The sequence below is a fragment of the Diabrotica virgifera genome, chromosome 10 (assembly GCF_917563875.1).
Source record: "Diabrotica virgifera virgifera chromosome 10, PGI_DIABVI_V3a".
NCBI lineage: Eukaryota > Metazoa > Arthropoda > Insecta > Coleoptera > Chrysomelidae > Diabrotica > Diabrotica virgifera.
Genome location: NC_065452.1, coordinates 138,646,887 through 138,666,424, shown reverse-complemented (window position 1 = coordinate 138,666,424; position 19,538 = coordinate 138,646,887). Strand labels below are relative to the sequence as shown.

General features: G+C 33.1%; 1 protein-coding gene across 6 annotated transcripts in view; it reads left to right on the top strand.

The window, feature by feature from the left end:
• LOC126893266 (furin-like protease 1) overlaps window positions 1-19,538 on the top strand; it is a 412,563-nt gene that overhangs the window by 353,378 nt on the left and 39,647 nt on the right. For 4 of the 6 annotated variants that reach the window (XM_050663275.1, XM_050663278.1, XM_050663277.1 and 1 more), the window contains exons 2-5: window positions 7,887-8,143; window positions 17,395-17,589; window positions 17,645-17,773; window positions 17,832-18,170. In XM_050663275.1, coding sequence (XP_050519232.1) covers window positions 7,988-8,143; window positions 17,395-17,589; window positions 17,645-17,773; window positions 17,832-18,170 — 819 coding nt within the window. In that variant the 5' untranslated portion in view covers window positions 7,887-7,987. Of the gene's footprint in view, window positions 1-7,117; window positions 7,279-7,886; window positions 8,144-17,394; window positions 17,590-17,644; window positions 17,774-17,831; window positions 18,171-19,538 lie in introns of those variants that run through there. The other 2 variants (XM_050663274.1, XM_050663279.1) reach the window with 2 other exon arrangements.

The window sequence follows — 19,538 nt, the reverse complement described above, 5'->3', positions numbered from 1 at the left end:
TACATTTTTGCACTAAGTTTGAAATCGTAACAATAATCTAATGTTGCTAAACTACAATGTTGCCTAAACTACAATGTACCTAGCTTAGTAACTGTCAATTCCGATATATAATTTGTGAATTGTCATTTTTTTCGACAATGTTAAGCGTTCAAAAAAATTTATTATTGGATGCTTAACATTTTCTTGTCAAAAAAGAATGACAATTCGCAAATTATTTATCGGAGTTGACAGTTACTAAGCTACATTGTAGCTTAGCAACACTAGATTATTGTTATGATTTCGAACTTGGTGCAAAAATTTATAGGGATTTGCATAAAATTGGCTACAAAATTAAGCAGGTTTTGAAAAACTTGAATTTTATTTTGTTTTATGGGGTTTTAGGACAAGCAAAATTTTTTATCAAATTTTTTATCAAATTCGCTAAAACTGAAAATAAGAAAGTTTTTCCTCTTGGGCACCCCATCCGTGGACACACTGTATTATAATAAGAGACACTTGTTATCTTTATATACTTGTTCATCAACTTGTTTATCTTTGATAGGTTTTGCAATATGCAAACTTTAAATTTTAACATACCTGAAAAAATATATGGATGGAGTATTATAAAACGAGGAATTAAAATGCGAATAAAAAGATTCGCAAGCATTCATAGTACGAATAACAGAAGAATTTGCCTCTACCCACAAATATGGGGAGAATATGGCATTTTTGTCTATATACTGGGTTGGGCTAAAGAATGGAACCAAGCAAATATCTTTGAAACGAAAAGAACAATCTTTTTGAAACTTTGCATGCAAGTACAGTGACGCAAAGCGCATCTGTTGCTATACTTTTTGTTACTAGTTCACTTCCGGTTTCACCGGAAATACCCTTAACTTATTTATTTTAAATGGGACACCCTGTATATTTTTGCATATTTTGAAAGAAATTATTATTTTTAATTCATACATACCAAATTTGGAAGAAAAAAATAGTTAAAAAGTGTCTGTAGATAATTTTTTGTATTAAAAATAAACGAGTACTATAGACTAAAACTATTGTTGTATTTATTTGAATTTAGCATAGTAGGTAACTGTTACTGAACTAATTGACAGAAATAAGTTTTATTCAAAATGGTTCATTTAAGTGAAAGAGATCGTATTGAAATATTAATGATAATCGGTCATGGTGATCGTGTTAAAACTCATGACGATGTGTGTAATATTTTTAATGAATTGCATCCTGAAAGAAATCCTATATCACGTTCAACGGTTACTAAAACATTGAAACGTTTTAATGCAGCTGGGATAGTCAAAAATTTGCCAAAAACTGGAAGACCACGGACTGCAACGAACGAAGTTATTAAACAAAATATTGCAATTGATTTAGAGGAATCACCTCAAACTTCCACAACAAATTTGGCACTAAACCATGGAATAAGTCAACGCTCTGTAAGGAGAATATTGAAAATGGAAAAATATCATCCGTATAAGATACAATTGGTTCAAGAATTGTCAGATGATGATTTTGACCGACGCGACGGCTAGAGTTTTGCGAACGAATGATGGACATTTGTAACAATGACGAACATTTTGCAAGTAATGTAGTGTTTTTCGATGAGGCAACTTTTTGCTTAAATGGAACTGTTAACCGCCATAACTGTAGGTATTGGTCGAATGAGAATCCTCGTTGGATTATTGAAGCACATACCCAACATCCACAAAAGTTAAATGTTTGGATGGGAATTGTTCAAAATAGACTAATAGGCCCTTTTTTCATAGACGGAAATTTGAATGGTGACAAGTATTTAAATTTACTAAATAACCAAATTATTCCTGCACTTCAACAGAATGGCCAGTTACCACAAAATTTTTGGTTTCAACAAGAAGGAGCGCCTCCGCACTATGATCGACGGGTTAGGGATTTTTTGGATATGAATTTTCCAAATCAATGGATTGGACGTAGAGGATTCCTAGAGTGGCCAGCTCGTTCTCCCGACCTCAACCCGTTAGAATTTTTTCTTTGGGGTTATCTAAAATCACGGGTTTACGTTAATTGACCAACATGCTTGCAGGATTTGAGACAGAGAATAATTGATGAATGTGATCTAATACGTGGAGAAATTCTGGAAAGAGTGACTCAAGAATTTATTTATAGGCTTGCACGTTGTCGAGAGGTGAATGGCGGGCATTTTCAACATTTGAAATGATATTTTTTTATTTTTATTATCATTGGTATAACGTAAATAAATTAACCTATTTTTTAACTGTAAAGAGATTTATTTCTTGTTTTAATAGTTTTTTCTTCCAAACTTGGTATTTATGAATTACAAATAAAAAGTTATTTTAAAATCTGCAAAAATATACAGGGTGTCTCATTTAAAGTAAATAAGTTAAGGGTATTTCCGGTGAAACCGGAAGTGAACTAGTAACAAAAAGTATAGCAACAGATGCGTTTTGCGTCACTGTACTTGCATGCAAAGTTTCAAAAATATTGTTCTTTTCGTTTCAAAAATATTTGCTTGGTTCCATTCTTTAGCCCAACTCTGTATATGTAAGTTTCAACTAAATAATCAACATATCTATCTAGAATTTCATTTTCTGGTTTGCATTTTGATATTATGTAAGACCAAAATTATGTTTGAGCCCTATTTCAGAATCATTTTTGTATATTCTGATGTTAAATCAAGAGACTGAATTTTTCTATAACAAGCTTGGTGTAGGTTAAATATTCAACCATGTATTTCAGTGTTCGGACATATTTGAATGATTGCATTATGTATAGCCTTTTCAAAATCTACAAAAATGTTACTAGGATTAAACTCAATTTTGAAAGCTTTAAAAATTACTGATTTAACAAATAAAAAAGATTGTTGTATGTTTCTGTTTTTTTTTTGTTTGACAGTTAACAGTATAATAAAGAAATATAATGCCCATTAATTAGAACATGAATAGTCAATAATTGAAAATAATAAGAAGTACAGTAAGAAAATGTGCCATCCATATAATAAATTCAATGTGACTAAAAGTCTTACATTTGTTTCACAATTAAACACAATTATATTACTTTTGACACAGTGTATCAAGAGAAAATTTTCCCCCCTGGTTGTTTTTTGAGCACACTTAAGAATACTTCGTCACTTTTTAAAAAATAAAATTTTCAAATACATACCAGTAAAGGTTTACCGCGATTATTTTCTAAAACATGCCATTTTTAGTAAAACTCCAATTGTGATTAAACATAATATACTATAATTAATTAATTATTATAAGTAGTTACTGTAATTTTATAGTAGATAAATAACTCCCTTGAATGACTTTTAGTAGTACCTACTGTACGCTACTGTGTATAATAATTAGGTAGTAATGCCTACCTGAAATAACCATTTCGGTTTTGGTGAGGAAAATACCTGTGGGATTATGACATATTCTTCCAAACTCAGGCAAAAAATTATTTTGGTGAGGAAATTACACCCGCCATAATTTGTATCACGTTTTATCTCAAAAATAACAATTTAATCACCCATAAAAATATCGTTAAAAATTTATTAAAATGGATGTATTACTGATAAATTTGCATACGAGTATTACGTATTGATTTCACATCATCATTTCACATTTAGCACGTTTAACGCAATTTTAACTTTTTAAAATATAATAAAACATTAATTCTTCTCTTTTTCCACGAATAAACCAACAATCGGATAATTTAAGTGTAATAAGTGACATATAAATATTTCCATTATAGCTCTCCCGATAATGACTTGTTTATTGATCAATGTGAATTTAATTATCATATTCGTGAAAATAACGTCATACTCGCAGAACTGGACTGGACCAATAATTAAAACCGCAGACAATTAGATTTTGGTTATCGATTTTAAGTTATTATGCTTTAAGGACCCCACATACTGTCAGGATTGTGTTCAGGTTTAATCTATCAGCACAATATGTATTTTTTAACTGATTTAATCATAATATTATGTGAAGAAAGTATTACTGATATATCATTCCGGTTAGAATAAGGTACAATATGATCACATTTTAGGAAATACTGTCAGATAAAGTATTTTTTTACTTATACACCAGGGAAATAAGGCAAAAATATACCATGTTCGGGACACTTGAGCAGCCAGGTTGCAAATGGGTTTTTTGGGTACTATATACCTAATACATTTTAAATACAAAAATGCCCGTCACAGTTCGGACGAGAAATTTAGTTATTAACAAAGAAGGGTCAAAAATGAGAGTTTTTTCGTTTAAATCGCTACAGGTAAAAATAGGGTAATTAAATGTCTTATTTATAATATTTCTCTTTTAGTAGATGACCCAAGGTTTAAAATGGCAGTTTTTGAATTTTGGTCCCATTATTTGTTGCTTCGGAAATTGCAAAATAAAACTAAAATTTCGAAAATAAAAAATTTGCTATAACTTTTGCGAAAATGAATTTAGGACTTTCATATTGCATCAAAAGTTGAGTCAAACAGTCCTTACAATGCACAAAAAATTTTAAGGTGATGCGTCAATTAGTTTAAATTTTATTCAATTTGTTTATCCCAAAGAGCTTTTTTTCGCAATGTTATTGTTCAGAAAATAATAATGATATAGCAATTCTGTGAAAAGAACGTGAAAGAAGAGTAGTCTTATTTTCAACGCATTTAAAAAAATCATTAAAAAGTCATTTTTATTACTCAGAAAACATTTTACTAAAATAGAGTCATTTTTGGCTTATAAACAATTTGAATAACTTTGTTAATATTGACTGTAAGCTAAAACTACAATGGAATTTGAAAAACTGGTATTCTTATACACGAATTTTCAAAGAAAAACTTTTCGCCTAGGTTAATTACGGTCAAAGTTAGACACTTTTTTTATTTAATTGACGGCTACTTTGTTTATAACAATTAAGCAACCTAACTAGTTAGTGCCATTTTGAAGTTGAGGATATATAGGTTATGTGTAGAAGTTTGAGTAAAATTTGAACGTCAACAGAGTTGTTAATAAAGCTTTAAAAATGGCGTCCGAACGGAATTAATTCGTGGTCGGTGGAGGGGAATTACTAAAATACGTGCACTCAAAAAATGAAACTGATTCTGCAAACATATGCTGCGATTAATATCGCTGGAACTTGTTACTGGATTTTGATCATAATTTTTTTAATTTGTATGTACTCTTAGTCTTATAGAGTACGTTATACGTTATGTACACACAACCTCACCTAACATTACAAAATGTTAGGGGGGACTCCCCTTATCACTCAGGGATATGAAAAATAGATTACGACCGATTCTAAGACCTACCGAATATACACATATAATTTCATAAAAATCGGTCAAGCGGTCTCGGAGGAGTATGGAAACTAACACTGTGACAGGAGAATTTTATAGATGTAAATATATAGATGGCTATTAACAAATAGGGGTTGGTGATAGAAGAGTGAATATTAAGGATTGTATGTATTTTTTAATTGTACATCATATAAAATTAAGGTAGATAATTTTGTCCAAAAAAAAAATAAAAAAAATGTCAGGGGGCAACACCCCTTACAACTTATGAGTATAAAAAATAGATTAAAACCTCTTCAACGTCCTACAGGATAAACGTTTAAAATTTTATAAAAATCGGCCAAGTCGTTTCGGAGTAGTATGGTAACTAACACTGTTTACAGGAGAATTTGATGTATGTATATTATAGAAGTAACTGCGAATTAAATAATAAAAGTGGCTAACTTTGAACTTAATTAAGCTAGGCAATACTTTAAAAATATAACTATTATTTTTGCATGTGGTTTTCACAGAATTGCTATGTCATGATTATTTTCTGAACAATAATATTGCGAAAAAAAAGCTCTTTGCGATAAACAAATTGAATAAAATTTAAACTAATTGATGAGTCGTCTTAAAAATGTTTGTGCATTATGTGGAATGTTTGACTCAACTTTTCGAGCAATATGAAAGTCTTAAGGCCATTTTCGCAAAAGTTATAGCACATTTTTTATTTTTGAAATTTTAGTCTTATTTTGCACTTTTCGAAACAAAAAAGGATCGGACCAAAATTCAAAAAGTGCCATTTTAAACCTTGTATCATCTACAAAAAGAAGAATATTATAAATAAGATATTTAATTACCCTATTTTGACCTGTAGCGATTTAAATGAAAAAACTGCCATTTTTGGCACTTATTTGTTAATAACTAAATTTCTCGTCCGAACTGTGACGGGCATTTTTGTATTTATAATGTATTAGGTATATAGTACCCAAAAAATCCATTTGAAACCTGGCTGCTCAAGTGTCCCGACAAAAACTTTATTTCTCTGGACTATTATCCAACAGCTTCGTTGAAAAATGCTTTGTAGCAAGTAAACAAATTTTGAATTCCATCTTATTGTTTTTATAGACGATTTCAATTGTTTTTATAATATACAGCGGGATATCTGTATTATACAAGACATACTACATCTTTAAGTCTTACTCTGTCAAATGCCTTGTTCAAGTCGATCAGACATTGGAATGCGGATTTATTGTATTCTTATCCTTTCTCTAATCTGTTTTATGATTATGACGAATAATGCATCTGTACACGACCTCCCTTGTTGCGCATCTGCTGTTTTCTGATTGTTTCTTATTGTCCTGTTTGATGTGAACTTCTTCATTTTTGGTGTTTGTGGTTTCTGGTTTCAACTTCATTAATTTTTTGTTCCTCTGTATATAACTTCTTTAGATAGTCAATCCATGCATCCTTTTCGATGTGTTTCTGATGTAATAATTCCTTCACCTCCGCTCTTTGACTTCTATATTTCTTTTTATTAACTATAAAAATCATGCCTCAGTTCTTTTGAAACGCGGTCCCAGTGCTCGTTTTTCATTCTTGGTACAAGTGTATTTATCTAATTTCTTATTATCTTGTAATCTTCGTACGCTTGTGTCTTGTTTGATATGCTCTTAAGGTATTTTTTTTTTCTTTTCCTTCAATAGTATTGATTTTTTGTTCCTGATTGTCTCAGAATCACTTAAATTTACTAGACATAAAACATTCGAAATTTGACCGAATACGGTTCTGCACCGATCCGTTTTGGATTTTAACCTCAACATAAATTACTTCCATGTTAATTTTTTATATATTTTGTGTTTAGTTGAGATACTAGTCTTGTTTACACCAAAGTGCTATAAGTCGGATAAGATACTTCTTGTAGTGATGGGAATTATTTCTGGTAGAAATCAGGTACAAATATCTTTTACAGGTGGTTAAAATCAACTTATGAATGTGTAATCCTACTGACATGAATGCGGGATTTCCTAGAGGTATGATAATAACTTGTAAATATGCTTTGTTTTGCTTAAATTTGCTGTTTTATGAATGTAAATAGTCAAGGAAAAGGTACATCAAATTGTTGTTTCAATGTTTGTTTATTCTATCCATATGATTTATAAAGGTAATCATTAAAGCTGAAGGATTTTGTTAATTGTTCGTTCATTTCAATAGATTGTTAAATTTTGAAAGCAGTCTTGAATTTAGAACACAGAAAACTACTGTTCTGTTTGTTTCTCTGTATTTTTACGTCCCGTTGATAGAGTATGTACGTATGTGTCCATTTTTTAATGGATCACGACCCATTTTTTCCCAACTTTTATTAAGTTTTGACTATTTGACTGTAGATGAGAGTAAAGCAATTTCGTGAAAATTGCTGAATTAGGCGGACAAATATATCGACAGTTTTAGCTTTGAACTACTGTTTATTAATAAATATTGAGTTTTATTACTCAATTATGAAAATTCTCATTCCATCATACCAAAATACACTAAAATGACCAATTTTAACTGTGTAAATATTTATTGACATTACTATATGAATTCATTATCACCCCCTAATCTGTATATAAAGATAACCTCTTATTTTCTTTTGTTACAGATTACAAATTTTAATTTCTTAATCTATCAACTCCTTGTTTGGCCTTGAACGACGAAATTAACGAAAAAGGCGGTTCGACATCGTCTTTTGGGAAACAGAGGATGAAGGATTTCTTTTATTTTTGTATTGGTGTATTTCTTTGCAATTTCCGACTCTCCAACGGACATTATACTCAACAATGGGCTGTGCATATCCAAGGAGGAAAGGACGTAGCTGACGAGGTAGCTAGAGACCATGGTTTCGTAAATCATGGAGTGGTGAGTATTTTTCTTTATCTGTATCTAGTTTTTGTACAAATTTCTACGTTAGTAGATTTTACCAAGAGGTTCTAATCATAATTTGATCAGTCACTGTTACGCCAACCTTACTACGCATTCGCCCTAATGGAAGATGGAACCTTCGTAGCATTCGGAGAAGTGCTACGGATAGACCAGGAACAACCAGCAAGGACACTCCCCGATGCCGCCTTTGAAGTTGAAAAGTACAGAGTCGCCATTTTTCGCGTAGTACATCTCAGTGGTGATGTGATGTGTTCGTTCATCAGTGTTGCCGATGTCACTATATGAAATTATATTAGGCCACTGCTAAAATTATCAGATTTTGCCAAAAATTATGTTACAATTTTTGATCTTGTTAGTTTCTAGGGGTAATAAAAATACATTAAGAAAAAAGTTATTTTATTCAACTTGTTAATTCAAAAATACTTGTAACAAAATTATATTATGTAATATATTATACTATAATAAAACTACATCTGGAACGCTTTCAAATATAATTTCCTCATCCTCATCTTGTGAAAATGAAGACTTTAAAATGTGATTAAAATAATTTAACATTTTTTGTTTGTTTGAAAGGAGTAACATTCTGTTACTCCTTCACTTTTGCTAACACTAATCAGAGGCGGCTCTAGCCCATGTAGCGCCCGTGTGCAGTCGATGCCCTGGCGCCCTTTGGCAGACGCGCAGTCAAAATGGAATAGTTGAATAGGTACCTACCTAGTACTTGTACATAGGGTATTTAGGTACTCTTATAATGTAAACAAAAATCCAGATGCAAATAGTGCAATATTAAATGATGTCGGGAACCAATAGATATTCAAGACGCCAGAACAACCTACCCAAATCTGTTAAAAATATTTAATTAAAAATGAACTTTTTATCTGAGGTAAGGTTGAAAATTGGTTGAGGTTGATAAAATGATGAACTACATACTACGTATTTTCAGTATTACTTTAAAAACCAACAAAAAATTGTTAATATGGACAGTTGTTGAGGAGCTCTGATTCCGCTGAAAGTCGCAATAATTGTGGTAGTCTTCTTCTTAGGGTGCCTGTCCGTTCCGAACGTTGGCGATCATTCTGGCTATAATGACTTTGTTTTGCTATACGGAATAGTTGTGTTGAAGTCTTTCTATACCATGCTCTCAGGTTAGCAAGCCAGGATATTCTTCTTCGTCCTGGGGCCCTTTTTTTCCTTCAATGTTACCTTGTAAAATTCATTGGAGTAGCTCGTATCTGCCTAGATTTCTCATTATATGTTCCAAGTACTGCAGCTTACGGGCCTTCACGATGTTGACTAAATCTGCGATTGTGTTCATCCTCCGTAGTACTTCTTCATTGATGAATTTGTCTGTGTCCATGGTATCTTCAGGATCCTTCTGTACAACCATAGCTCGCATGCCAGAAGTTTATAGAGTTTCTACTTTCAATGTCCACGTTTCTACTCCGTATAGACGCACTGAGTGCACGTAACATTTAAGGAGCCTTATTTTTGTTTTTAGGGTGAAGTCATGGCTCTTGAACACAGAGCTCATAGTCAAGAATGCACTTTTTTCCTTTCCGATGCGACATCTAATCTCTTGAGTATTGTTCCATGACTCATTGATTATAGTTCCCAAGTAGTTGTATTGTGAGACACGTTCAATTCTCATTTGGTTCACATACAGATTTGCTCCAGTTATGTTTTGCTTCCTGATGATCATTAGCTTGGATTGGCTGGTGTTTATATCTAGTCCACGTGTTCTACTTGTTTCCGTTATTTTGTTCATTAAGTTTTGCAGTCCTTCTAGGGTATTGGAAAACACTATTGTATCATCTGCATACAGCAGGTCACTGAGCTTGATTCCATTTTTATTGAGATGCCTTCATCAATATCTTTTAGAGTTTAGAGCCTCTTCAAAAATGTGCTTTGAGTACAGATTGAACATCAGCGGTGAAATTATGCATCCCTGTCTTACTCCCCTTAAGACTTTGATCTGATCTGTATATTATCCATCTATTCGGAGCACTACTGATCGATTCCAATACAGGTTAGCTATTGTTTTCAGGTCTCTTCCGTCAATCCCTGTCCTCTTCAGCACTTCCATCATTTGTTCATGCCTGACTCTATCGAAAGCATTCTTTTAGTTAATCAGGCATGCAAAAAGATCACAGCTGACATCTCTACATTTCTGAAACAACACCTGCACGCTAAATAAAGCCTCCCTCGTACCATCAGCGTTCACAAATCCAAACTGATTGGGCGCAATTTGTTCTTCGCATTTTCGGTAAATTGTGGTAGTAATAAAAGAAAATCTTCCTTTTAAATAATTTTAATGAAATGAAAAGCCGCTTTACTTTATATTTACATGTTAACTTAAATAAAATACTTAATCCATTCCGTCAAAGCTTATTCCTCAAAATTATCCCGCGACACCTGTACAAACGCCTTTGAAAATGCCCGACAAGCCCCAAGCAATTTGACCTTTATATGTTCCACAACAGATTTCGAACCATTGTCGGTATGTCTTCAAACTAATCAAAAGATCGCCGTCCGTCCGTTGGACGTACAGCCGGGCGGGCGGAAGTCTATAAATCGCGCTTAAGTGCCAATGTAATTTTTCATTAATCGTTTTAAAGCATATTTTATGTTGAAACAAAGTAAAGGACCCGCTCTTTGGCGATCGGCGCCCCCCAACATCCCGGAGCCCGTGTGCACCGCACACTCTGCACAATAGGTAAAGCCGCCTCTGACACTAATTTAATATTTGCTCACAGATCGCATTTAAACGTCGACAGACAACGATGTCTAAGAAAACGTGATTTTTTTTATTTCTGCATTGCTGCAGTATCAGTTATTGCACTAACTTTATTACCAGTAAGAGATTCTTTTTGAATATACATATTCTGAAATTTCTGCAAAAGATTAACAATACAATCGCCATTCATCGCCAATATTTTGTGTTATGTCCCAATTATTGACATAATTCCCACAGGCATACGTATAAAATTATGTTAAAAAATTTAAAAAAAAATTAATTAAAAAATATTTATTATCAGAATTAGAGACCGGCCGATTAATCGGCTTCGGCATCGGCTTCGGCCACCTTCGGCCAATATTTAAACCTTCGGCCAAAATTCGGCTTCGGCCAAAACGAAGCCGAAGGTTTCGCCGAAGGTGGAATAATAAAATGCTCCGAGTATACTATACTATATAAATAATCTCTAAACAATATGCTTCGGCGAGCCTTTGATACTTTGAATAATATTTACACCCTATTTTATACCCTAATAAACCAAAACGTTTTACAAACTTTCAGGTAGTAGGTAGGATATAAATTTTAACAATAGTCCAAGATGTCTCAAAGATCTTCATTTGAATATTTCTCACGTAGTAAAATTCTGACAAACTATAATAATTTTATTGTATTTGTTAAAACTCAAGATTACTGGTGTTTTGACTACCTAAATATTAATGGCAAAACATCGACTATCCCTACTATAAATGCAAATATTTAGTCACCTTCGGCTTAGACTTCGGCTTCGGCCAAAAAAGTCACATTCGGTCGGTCTCTAATCAGAATATCATAAAAGTTAAGTAAATCTGATAATTATGTACAAATCGGCAACACTGTCGATTTTCTACACTGTCTGATACTACGCGAAAAATGGCCGACGATATTCGCAGTAATAGTGCGCGAAGAGGTTTTTGGGAGCGCTAAACAGAAATACGTCACCAGAACCGACTCCCGGAACACCTGGTGCCCAGGGTTACTGCTAAGGCACATCATCTGGAATTTCGAGGGCTTTCGGCACTAAATTGATGCAAACAGAATACACGGGGGTGTCTGGGGTTGCTGAACACGAAAACGCCATCAGAACCGACCATCGGATCATCGAGTGCTCAGGGTGACTGATATGCACCAAATGCCCTGGTCTAAGATGTCTGAGGCCGAGAGAATTCCACTGGGTTCTGGAAGCATTTCGAAGACTGAGGCAAAATATATAGAAAGACGATTAGAGTTTAATAAGTTAGTCTAAAATATAAAGGCTATAGCGGGATAAGATGATCAAAAATGCCCCCGCACCGATCAGCCCCGCTACTTATGTTTTCGATAAAGGGTATAAAATTATGCCCTCATGCAAATTTTTAGCTTTCAAGAGGTCCTAGAACCTCTTAAATCGAGAAAAGAAGAACTTTTAGGTTTTATTTTTTTGTGAGCGCAATTTTACCTTAAACAATCTGAAAAAATTCAAAAGGTTGTATCTTTTGAATACAAAACAACATTTTTTTTTTAGATTTTTGTAATGAAAAATGAGCCCAGGCAAAATTTTTGCAAAATTTTTGAAAGTTTCAAAAAATTTTTAGGTTATGATAATATGATTAGTATTTTTTGTGTACTTTTTGCCGTTCTTTTGAATGGCAGAGGCACAATTTTTAATATCTGAGCGGAAAGAACGAAAAAATCGAAAAAACCGTTTTTGGCTGTCTCGAGATGCATCTCGGGACAGCCAATTTTACGTTTTAGGATCCTGACTACAACAACTAAAAAAATTAAAAGTGTGAATTTTGACATAACATTTGGTATGTGGGGCTATAATAATATTTGGAACAACTTTTCCAAATAACTTTTTCGATATCTCTAACGCGAAGCAAATCAAATCGCATATCGAAAATTCACCCTGTTTGTGGATTCGCAGTAGGCCTCGTTTAAAAATTAAAGTTTAGTTGACTATTTTAAAAATTGTGAATCATCACCCTGTATGACTGTGCAAAAGTTCAAATCTGTATATATTTTGATAGCCGAAACATAGGGGTGTCTTCATCTTAAATGCGACACACTGTATCTTATCAATTTGATAATTTATTACAACTAATATAGTCGTATTTTTATAGATTCAAAATACACAATCAAAATACTGACTAATTCACTAATATTATCATAAGAAGTTCAAATTTCTAAATTCAAAAACAAGTGTTTTTGAACCTTGAAAATTGTCATTATTTTGGATTTTTTTTCAGTTTTAAATTGTTTATAACTCGAAAACGATTAACTTTAGAGAAAAATTACAAGAGAACTTTTTTGTTCCCAATCGTCCAAGGAACGTAAAATAATGTCTACCCGGGCCGAAAAATTGTTTATAATTTGTTTAAAAAGTTTTTTTTAATAAATGTAGCAATAACTCCGAAATTATGGCCTTTAGGTATAGGGAATATAACATGGAAAATAATCAGTATTTCTTAAGGACTTCAAAACGCAAAAAATATACAGTGTGTTCCATTTGAAATAAAAAAATTAATTTGATTTTCAGAAAAACGGAAGATCTGACAACAATGTAAGTATTACTTTAATATCGGCCACATTAGAAAATCCCTACCCACCACAATCTATAAAAATCGTGCAAGCCGTTTCCGAGATAATTGAGGGTTTCCATACATAAAAACTTCTCTGTATATTATACAGGGTGTTTCAAAAAAAGGTAACCCCGTCTCTAGGGTAGGTAAAAAACTGAAAAATAATTGGGGTTTGCTTAGTAAAAAATTTTTGTAACGCCATCCGTTTTCAAGATACAGGGCGTTGAAGAAAAACAAATTTACGCATTTTTGAAAATTGAAAAATTGAAACAAGGTTTAAAAACTCTAATTATTGTTGATTTATCGTCATAACAATCAATAAATGTCAGATTTCCATGGCACACTTGGAGAAAATAGAGGTATACCTATTAGAACTTTATCATTACTACCAGCAGCAATTATTACTTCATAATTTTCAAAATCAAAATATTCCGAAAACGGTACACAGCATCGAGTTTTACCAAGAGTACCTTTTTCGTGTAAAATTGAATGATGTTTAAGTTTACTTGAAATTTTGATTAATAATTATACTCTTAAAAAAGTTATTGACTAATACTTAGTACGATCCGTGTAACTAGCGCCCTCTATGGGAATCAGATATAAAAACAAATTCATGGGATGTATCAGCTTCCAAAACATATGCGTATAAAATTTCATTACAATGTTGCCAGTAGTTTCGGCAAAATCGTAAAAAATGCGTAAAATTTTTTTTTCTTCAACGCCCTGTATCTTGAAAACGGATGGCGTTACAAAAATTTTTTACTAAGCAAACCCCAATTATTTTTCAGTTTTTTACCTACCCTAGAGACGGGGTTACCTTTTTTTTAAACACCCTGTATTATTACACATTAATTGGTTCAATACTTCAATGCAATCAATTTGAACTTTTTATGATAAAATTAGTAAATTAGTCAGTATTTTGATTGTATATTTTGAATCTATAAAAAATACGACTATATTAGTTGCAATAAATTATCAAATTGATAAGATACAGTGTGTCGCATTTAAGATGAAGACACCCCTATGTTTCGGCTATCAAAATATATACAGATTTGAAATTTTGCACAGTCATACAGGGTGATGGTTTACAATTTTTAAAATAGTCAACTGAACTTTAAGTTTTAAACGCGGTCTACTGCGAATCCACAAACAGGGTGAATTTTCGATATGCAATTAGATTTGCTTCGCATTAGAGATATCGAAAAGTTATTTGGAAAAGTTGTTCCAAATATTATTATAACCTCACATACCAAATTTTATGACAAAATTCACACTTTTAGTTTTTTTCAGTTGTGGTCAGGATCCTAAATCCTAAAATTGGTTGTCCCGAGATGCATCTCGAGACAGCCAAAAACGGTTTTTTCGATTTTTCGCTCTTTCCGCTCAGATATTAAAAATTCTGCCTGTCATTCAAAAGAACGGCAAAAAGTACACAAAAAAATACTATTTGAAAGTTGGCCAAATCATATTACCATAAGCTAAAAAATTTTTGGAAATTTCAAAAAATTTTCCTGGGCTCATTTTTCATTACAAAAATCTGAAAAAAATCAGGGTGTATTGTATTCAAAAGATACAGCCTCTTAATTTTTTTCAGATTTTTTAATACAAAATTGCGCCCACAAAAAAATAAAACCTAAAAATTCTGCTTTTCTCGATTTAAGCCGTTCTAGGACCTCTGGGAACCTAACAATTTGCATGAGGGCATAATTTTATATCCTTTATCGAAAACATAAGTAGCGGGGCTGATCGGTGAGGGGGCATTTTTGACCACCTTATCCCACTATAGCCTTTATTGTACGGTTAAATAAATAAATTTTAGAAATTAATCGCGCTTTAGTGTTAGTGTTAGAAGACTTTAATAAATTAAAATAAACATTACAATATACGAATTGCACGAGTTAAATTTTGTATTTATCAGTCCTGCCATAAATTGTGGGTATTTTTATATTGTTTACAAAGCAGGATATGATTTGAGCCGAACGATCGCTTTTAGAGCATTTCGACAATATATAGGAATTGACATCGCTGCTAGAAACAATAAACGAGTTATATCTGATATTCTGAATAATAAAAACATTCATGAACGATATACTCTACTATGTAAAGGATGAAAAACGAAATAATTTCGGTCGTGTTTTTACTCTGGAATCGTGAAATAAATCCTCGTGAAATTTAAATAAAAATTCGACAAAGAGTTTAATCATTTTTAATTCCGAAAATAATGGTTATTTTTTGTTTTATGTATATGTCAGTCCGGTACTATGAGGTAAAAATTCAATTCATTTTAGACACAGGTCCGTCATAAGGAATGATTTCATTGGTTTTCGGCATATCTAAAGGATTCCGTTCATTTTGAAGCTGCTTCAATTTTTCGGTTGCGCAATCTCTGCAATTTCTTACAAGAAGAAATATTTAAAATATATATGTATTATAATAAAAGGGCATGTTGGTGTAGTGTAACAATACGAAAAAGCAGTTATTAGAAAATAACATTTTTCATTAACAATAAAACACTGAAAACGTTTGTTTTCTATACTTCCACAAAATTTATTACAACTATGTGACTACAGCTGTTTCGGCAGAGTGTCTTTCTCAAGTAATTTAGTTACAATGGTTTGCCTATTTAAAGTATTTAACTGAAGAGGTTGAGGAGTGGGGAGCTGTTTTTCTCGAGTTGGTCATTCAGAATTATATCTGTGTTTTTCAATTTATTAATTTCCATAGATACTAATAAAGATAGCTTAAGACCTTTATTTTGAATATGCAGAGTTTGAAACTGTTCATTAAAAGAATGATTATGATCTAGAAGGTGAAGTGCGTATGTAGAAGTGTCTGTTTTTCTATTGTTGAAAGCCCTTTTGTGTTCTGCTATCCGTTTGTCAAAAGTTCTCCCAGTTTGACCGATGTAAGTATTCGGACAGTCACCACAAGTTGGTTTGTAAACGCCACTCTGTAGTTGTTTTCTCTTTCGGCTCTTATTGTTCTTAATATAATTGCTTAAGTTGTTGTTAGTTCTGAAAGCTGGTGTTATTCCTTTCTTTTTTATGTATCTGGCTATTTTTATTGTTATCTTGCCACTATATGTGATAGAGCAGAAGGTACTGGGTTCTTTCTGTGGTGGTGGATAGACTAATTTCAGGGCTTTCTTATGGAGTAGAACAATTAGTCCATCCACCACCACAGAAAGAACCCAGTACTTCTTCTCTATCACATGTACTGGCAAGATAACAACAAAAATAGCCAGATACATAAAAAAGAAAGGAATAACACCAGCTTTCAGAACTAACAACAACTTAAGCAAATATATTAAGAACAATAAGAGCCGAAAGAGAAAACAACTACAGAGTGGTGTTTACAAACTAACTTGTGGTGACTGTCCGAAAACTTACATCGGTCAAACTGGCAGAACTTTTGACCAACGGATAGCAGAACACAAAAGGGCTTTCAACAATAGAAAAACAGACACTTCTACACACGCACTTCACCTTCTAGATCATAATCACTCTTTTAATGAACAGTTTCAATTCTGCATATTCAAAATAAAGGCCTTAAGCTATCTTTATTAGAATCTATGGAAATTAATAAATTGAAAAATACAGATATAATTCTGAATGACCAACTCGAGACAAACAGCTCCCCACTCCTCAACCTCTTCAGTTAAATACTTTAAATAGGCAAACCATTGTAAACTAAATCACTTGAGAAAAGCACTCTGCCGAAACAGCTGTAGTCACATAGTTGTAATAAATTTTGTGGAAGTATAGAAAACAAACGTTTTCAGTGTTTTATTGTTAGATAAAATGAACGTCCATCAAGTAACGGTCGAATCCATCAATTATTTTTCATTATTGCAAAAATATATTCCTTTTACATTAAAAGTTAATTTTCTCTTTTAGATTTTCGAAGATCATTATCATTTTTCTCATAATGACGTAGCTAAAAGGTCGTTAAGGCCTAATGTAGATAAACGAGTTAAACTCGCTGTAGATACTAGAGTTACCTGGTCAAAACAACAAATAGCAAAAAGGAGAGTAAAAAGAGACTTAAAAGTACAAGATAGTGATCCAAAATGGCCATTCATGTGGTATCTAGTAAGTATATCACGAACTGCATTAATTGAAAATGTTATATAACATATATTTTTAGAATCGAGGAGGGGGACTAGACATGAACGTTATTCCTGCCTGGATAGAGGGAATTACAGGAAAAGGGGCTGTTGTTACGATATTAGATGATGGTCTAGAAAAGGATCATCCTGACCTTGTACAAAATTATGTAAGTTACTATCATTATTTTAAGTCCGCATTAATTTAATGACATTCTTGTATAATAGGATCCAATGGCTTCTTATGACGTGAATGGTCAAGACCCAGATCCAAGCCCTCGTTACGACATGATCGATTCGAATAGACACGGCACCAGATGTGCTGGTGAGGTAGCAGCTACCAGCAACAACTCTGTTTGTGCCCTAGGAGTTGCACACGGTGCCCAAGTCGGTGGCGTGCGGATGTTGGATGGTGAAGTAACAGACGCTGTTGAAGCTCGATCTCTTAGCTTAAATCCACATCACATCGATGTATACAGTGCTTCCTGGGGGCCTGACGATGATGGAAAGACTGTAGATGGACCTGGAGCACTTGCAACAAGAGCTTTCATCGAAGGTGTTACAAAGGTAATGCACTTCTTATCAATTTAAATAGTTTTAGAGATTCGTTAGAAACCTGAAATCTGAAGATAATGATTAGTCGAGGCATTGAAGGATTGAAGTGTCGATTTTTTTGCAGTAATACGGATTTTATTGCGGATTGGTGCGTTGGATTCGTGAGAATGTCAGGAAATTTTGTGAACTAATGTAATGAATAAGAAACCTCAAATTGCATTTGTGCATAAGAAAAATGCATTTCAAAAATGCATTTCGGTAAATAGTGGGAAAAATTGACTCAATTTTCTTACTCGGGGGGTTTTGGGGTCGCTGAAAACGAACATGAAGTCGGCGAGAGTGTGCAAAGTACCTGGTGGTGCCTGCAGCGGGTGTAATAAACGTCTTCCTCTGGAGTATTATGGTAATTTGTTAAATAATTGGCCCAAACTTGTAAGTCGGGGGTTTTTGGGGTCGCTGAAAATGAACATGAAGTCGGCGAGAGTGTGCAAAGTACCTGGTGCCTGCAGCGGCTGTAATAAACGTCTTCCTCTGGAGTATTATGGTAATTTATCATATAATTAGTTTAAACTCGTTACTCGGGAGTTTTTGGGGTAATCTATTTTCTTCGATGTAACTATAGTGATCGAAAAGGGTGGTATTTTTATTATAAATAAACATAAATTTTTATTATTATAATATATTTATGTCAAAAAATTTCATTATACAAAATGTATCGTAATGTATCTTTAAAATTCATTTTCTTCATCATTATCATCATCTTCATTATTGCCTTCCTCTCTCGAGTCCAATGCAATATGTGTGCAATCAGAGCCTGCACAATTTTTGCAGGCTAAATTACAAACTAACCCATGCTTCCTGCACCCGCATGAGTTGCCGCAGTCTGACTTACAACTACATAATATTAAATTTAAAATGTTTGGAGGACCAGGTGGCTGAGCCATTCTAACTGTAATTAATACATTATTTTGTAATTCCCATCTCCAATCGGTTGGGTTCATGTTACTGTCCTCTCCATGCAGCCAAATTTGTGTTTGTAAATATACCCTTTTTAAATGCTGGGTAAATACGTCAACAGATGGAAGAATTTTTCCAATGACAATCTTTTTATTTTTGGCAATAGCCATTAATTACATTCTGTATCCAGTAATTTTCTGTCAAGGCAAAACCACATCATCCACTTGCGCCTTAATTCAAACTGCTTTAAATGATATGAAATTAGAATTTAGTCGTTGCGATATTTATTTTCAGTGACCCCAAAGACCCCCGAGTAACAAGTTTGGGCCAATTATTTAACAAATTACCATAATAGTCCAGAGGAAGACGTTTATTACACCTGCTGCAGGCACCAGGTAGTTTGCACACTCTCGCCGACCACAT